The sequence below is a fragment of the Triticum urartu genome, chromosome 6A (assembly GCF_056163025.1).
Source record: "Triticum urartu cultivar PI428250 chromosome 6A, HENAU_Tu73, whole genome shotgun sequence".
NCBI lineage: Eukaryota > Viridiplantae > Streptophyta > Magnoliopsida > Poales > Poaceae > Triticum > Triticum urartu.
In genome coordinates, this window is record NC_141878.1 from 81,442,168 (window position 1) to 81,445,990 (window position 3,823).

The window sequence follows — 3,823 nt, forward strand, 5'->3', positions numbered from 1 at the left end:
GATACGCACACACACTACCCCTATGAGCACCTCCGAAAGACTGAGACGGTATATCATTTTGAAATTTACGAAGTCACCGTAGGCACCTCGTCGTTTGCACATCGACCAAATGGTAGAACTGGAGGCGTTTGCACATCGACCCAGATGTCTATATTACCTTCAATATCATCTTCCGGACGAATATCAAAGGTGATAACCATATCAGGCTCAAATGCATAAGCCTTGCATAGTGCTTGCCAAGTTTTGCATTCAAAATGGGTGTATGTGTCTCCATTATATAATTTGACGTTGAAAGTATACCCATGCTCCGTCTTCAAGTAAACTCTCTTTACCTCCATATCATCTATAGCACTAAACCTATCTTATCAAAGACAAAAATTCTTGCATGGCAGGGGATGCGCTAATAGAATAGTGAAAATTTAAAATTATAAGTTGAAGCAAATGAAGCATAAGTTTTGCATTCAAATAATAATTGACAAAGTGACTTACTGTATCAACTTCGAATGTCTCATCCAGCTTGATGCTGAAGCGCCTACCATCAACAAGGAAATTTTGGTCGCACAGGCCGCGCTGGTCTTCACAGTGTTCGCACATAATAAAATCTTTTTCATCGTCAGATGACATTTCCTATGTTCATATAGGTGAAACATTAAACACCTATATCTAGCCAAATATATATTCATCTAAGATTTGACATTAATATATCTAACTATATATTCAATTGACATTACTATATATTTAACTTTTCTATCTAATTCATCTAACATTCGACATTAATCTAACATTTATATAAACTCAAAATATATAAAAATTAAAGAAACAGAAAAACTCATTAACAAATAATATTTTAATTATATCATCAAATCTCATATACCTAAATTTTCTTACTAAAAATAAACTAGTTATATTAATTATTCAACTAGTTCTAATCTCATATACCTAAATTTTCTTACTAAAAATAAACTAGTTATATTAATTATTCAACTAGTTCTAATCTCATATACCTAAATTTTCTTACTAAAAATAAACTAGTTATATTAATTATTCAACTAGTTCTAATCTCATATACCTAAATTTTCTTACGAAAAATAAACTAGTTATATTAATTATTCAACTAGTTCTAATCTCTAGTTCGACAATTTTTCTATCTAGCTAGCTAATTCATCTAACATTCGACATTAATCTAACATTCGATCATCTAATTAACTTTTCTAAAAAACAGAAAATAAGTAAAAAAAATGTGTGTGTGTGTATGTGTGTGTGTATGCATGTGTGTGTATATATACGTATATGTGTGTACGTATGTGTGTATGAGTGTGTGTATGCGTGTGTGTGTGGTATATGTGTGTGTATGTGTGTGCGGCTAGCGAAAGGTTGCACATGGACGGATAAGCGTCCACATACATGCATGGTTTGCATATAGACGGAGGTTAATTGGTGCCTAAGGACAGAGCTGAATCTATGATGGTGGCGGTGTTAGGATCAATAGAAGAGGAGATTAGTTAGCGCGGCATGCCTTGTGGCGTGACGAAGAAGTAGGGGACGTTGAGGGAGCCGCGGATGTGGCCCTTCCCCATCTCCTCCTCCGTCCTCACGTCCAGGTACATCATGCCGTCCTGCTGCTCCTGGAGCTCCCTCGCCACCGTCTGCACGTCCACCGTCGTCACCGCCACGGCCCGTGCCGCCGCCATTTGCACGTCCACCGTCGTCACCCCCACGTCCGGTGCCACCGTCGTCTGCACGTCCACCGTCGTCGCCCCCACGTCCGGTGTCGCCGCCGTTTGCAGGTCCACCGTCTTCACCACCACGGCCGGTGCTGCCCCCGGCGCCGACTCCGACCTGCACTTCGAAATCCAATCAAACCAAATCGAAGGACCGAGTACGTTAATTCACAATAAGGTGCCGAGGAAGGAACTGATTCATGTCGGATGAACTAATGGCGACGGACCTGCTCATCTCGTTCTCGTGGGAGGAGGTGCCATCGCGCACTTGATAGCAGGGCTGCACAGTCCCTCAGGTGTTTCTTGGGTGTGTTTGTGTGCACTGCTTCTGGAGAACCAACTCAGTGGGTGCAGCTGTTGAGTAAATAGGCAATTTCTTGATTAAATTAATCCATGAGTAAATCACTAGCATGGCATTGACTAAGTTGATGACGTACTGACTCTGATCTAAACATGCACGTATTAAGCAAACAGTAGACAAATCTACACATACTGCGAGTACTGCTAATATGAAAATAATCAGGAGCGGGATAAACAAGTTATACCCTCTAGTAGGCCACGCAGAGGCCGCGGCTTTGGTGGCAGCAGCGGCGTCCTCGGCGGCCTTCTTGTCGGCTTCAGCTTTCTCGGCGGCGGCACGGTCGGCGTCGGTGGACATGGTGATGATGAAGGCGACGCGGACGTAGAGGAAGTAGACGATCGGAAGCGAGCAATCGCGTAATCGCTGCCTAAAAACCTATTCGCCCCTCACCCCGTACAGGAACCAGAAGGGCGTGGTTTCGGAGACCTGCTCTCCCGTCGACCGTGTACGCGGCGGACGGGATGGAGTCACCGGCGGCAGCAGCAGCAAAGGAACGACGGTGGGCGTGCGCGTGAGCAGATGTGATCTGTTCGGGGCGGCTAGGGTTAGGAGACACCGCATACTTATAGGCGCAGCCGCGTGGGCTCGACCCATGTCCGAGTCCGTGACAGCTCACGATCCGACGTCTCAGATCGTGGCCCAGCTGTCAGAAAACTCTCCGTTAGTGACTAGCAAAAATAAGCGCGTAGGTGTGAGCTCGGCTCGCGCCGCGTCGTGACGAGGCGTGGCGTGGCGAGGCGGGCGGCGGAGGAGGAGTGCGCGAGGGCCTCTTCTCTTCTCAAGCTCCAATAGCATGTAGAAGAGAAACCCTTATAAACCACTCCAACTCTTCTTCCACTTCCGGGGTGGGACTAAACTTCCCACCACACCTAGTGCCATATAACCCACATGGGCCCTTAGAGATTTTTCAGAAATTGCAATATGGGCCTAGAGCCCATCTCAGATTTCAGCAATCCCCCACCAGATCTCGAGGGCCCATTGTGTCCTCTGTTCCAATTGCTGTTTCGATATACCAGTGTTTCAGTAAAGACCTGTTAAGGTTGAACTTCACCTAGAACAAGTGGCTACATTCCTTCACAACTGAATAATGGACTATGCCTTGAATTGTCAGTTTGGCGTAAAGAAGTTTCACTACATGTCTTACTAGTACTAGGCTGCCGAAGGCTAACCCCTCGGGTGGAGCATATAAGTCACACTCCTGGCCTACTCATGAGCTCACTAGAGATCACCCCAATCTCATAGACTGTGACCAGCAGTCGGGCTCATATAGGTGTGTTCCTCCAAAGATCGCTCTGTAGGATAGCATCTTGCTTTTATAAGCTTTGGAACACATTGAGACCGTAGTCATCGTACCATACAGTATCGAGAGTATTGCATCTCCAACGGAGTGGGTTAGTATAGTTACTCTCCTCAGTTCACCACTGGCTTGTTTTCCCAGGTCCTAGTTCACGGGATCTCCGATCACATAGGTTGGGTTACCACCATGGCAACTCATGTGGGTCTCATACCCATCTCCCTCGATGCATTATCTATCACAACACGTGATAGCCCTTTTGTAAAGGGATCTGCCAGATTCTTAGCCGTATGTACATAGTCCAACGCTATCACTCCGGAGTTTCTTAATTTTCTGACAGCTTTTAATCTCATTCTTATGTGTTTGGTGGACTTCATGTTGTCCTTTGAACTCTTCACCTTGGTGATGACAGTCTGATTCTCATCAAATCTCATATACCTAAATTTT

At 45.0% G+C, this 3,823-nt stretch overlaps 1 protein-coding gene across 1 annotated transcript; it reads right to left on the reverse strand.

Annotated features, from left to right (window-relative positions):
• Positions 1-1,415: 1,415 nt before the first annotated feature.
• Positions 1,416-2,050, reverse strand: LOC125516001 (uncharacterized). Its single transcript, XM_048681483.2, has 2 exons — positions 1,949-2,050; positions 1,416-1,839 (listed from the first exon to the last, which is right to left on the reverse strand). The coding sequence occupies exons 1-2, from the start codon at positions 1,954-1,956 to the stop codon at positions 1,503-1,505; spliced, it is 345 nt and encodes a 114-aa protein (XP_048537440.1). The 5' UTR covers positions 1,957-2,050; the 3' UTR covers positions 1,416-1,502.
• Positions 2,051-3,823: the final 1,773 nt, after the last annotated feature.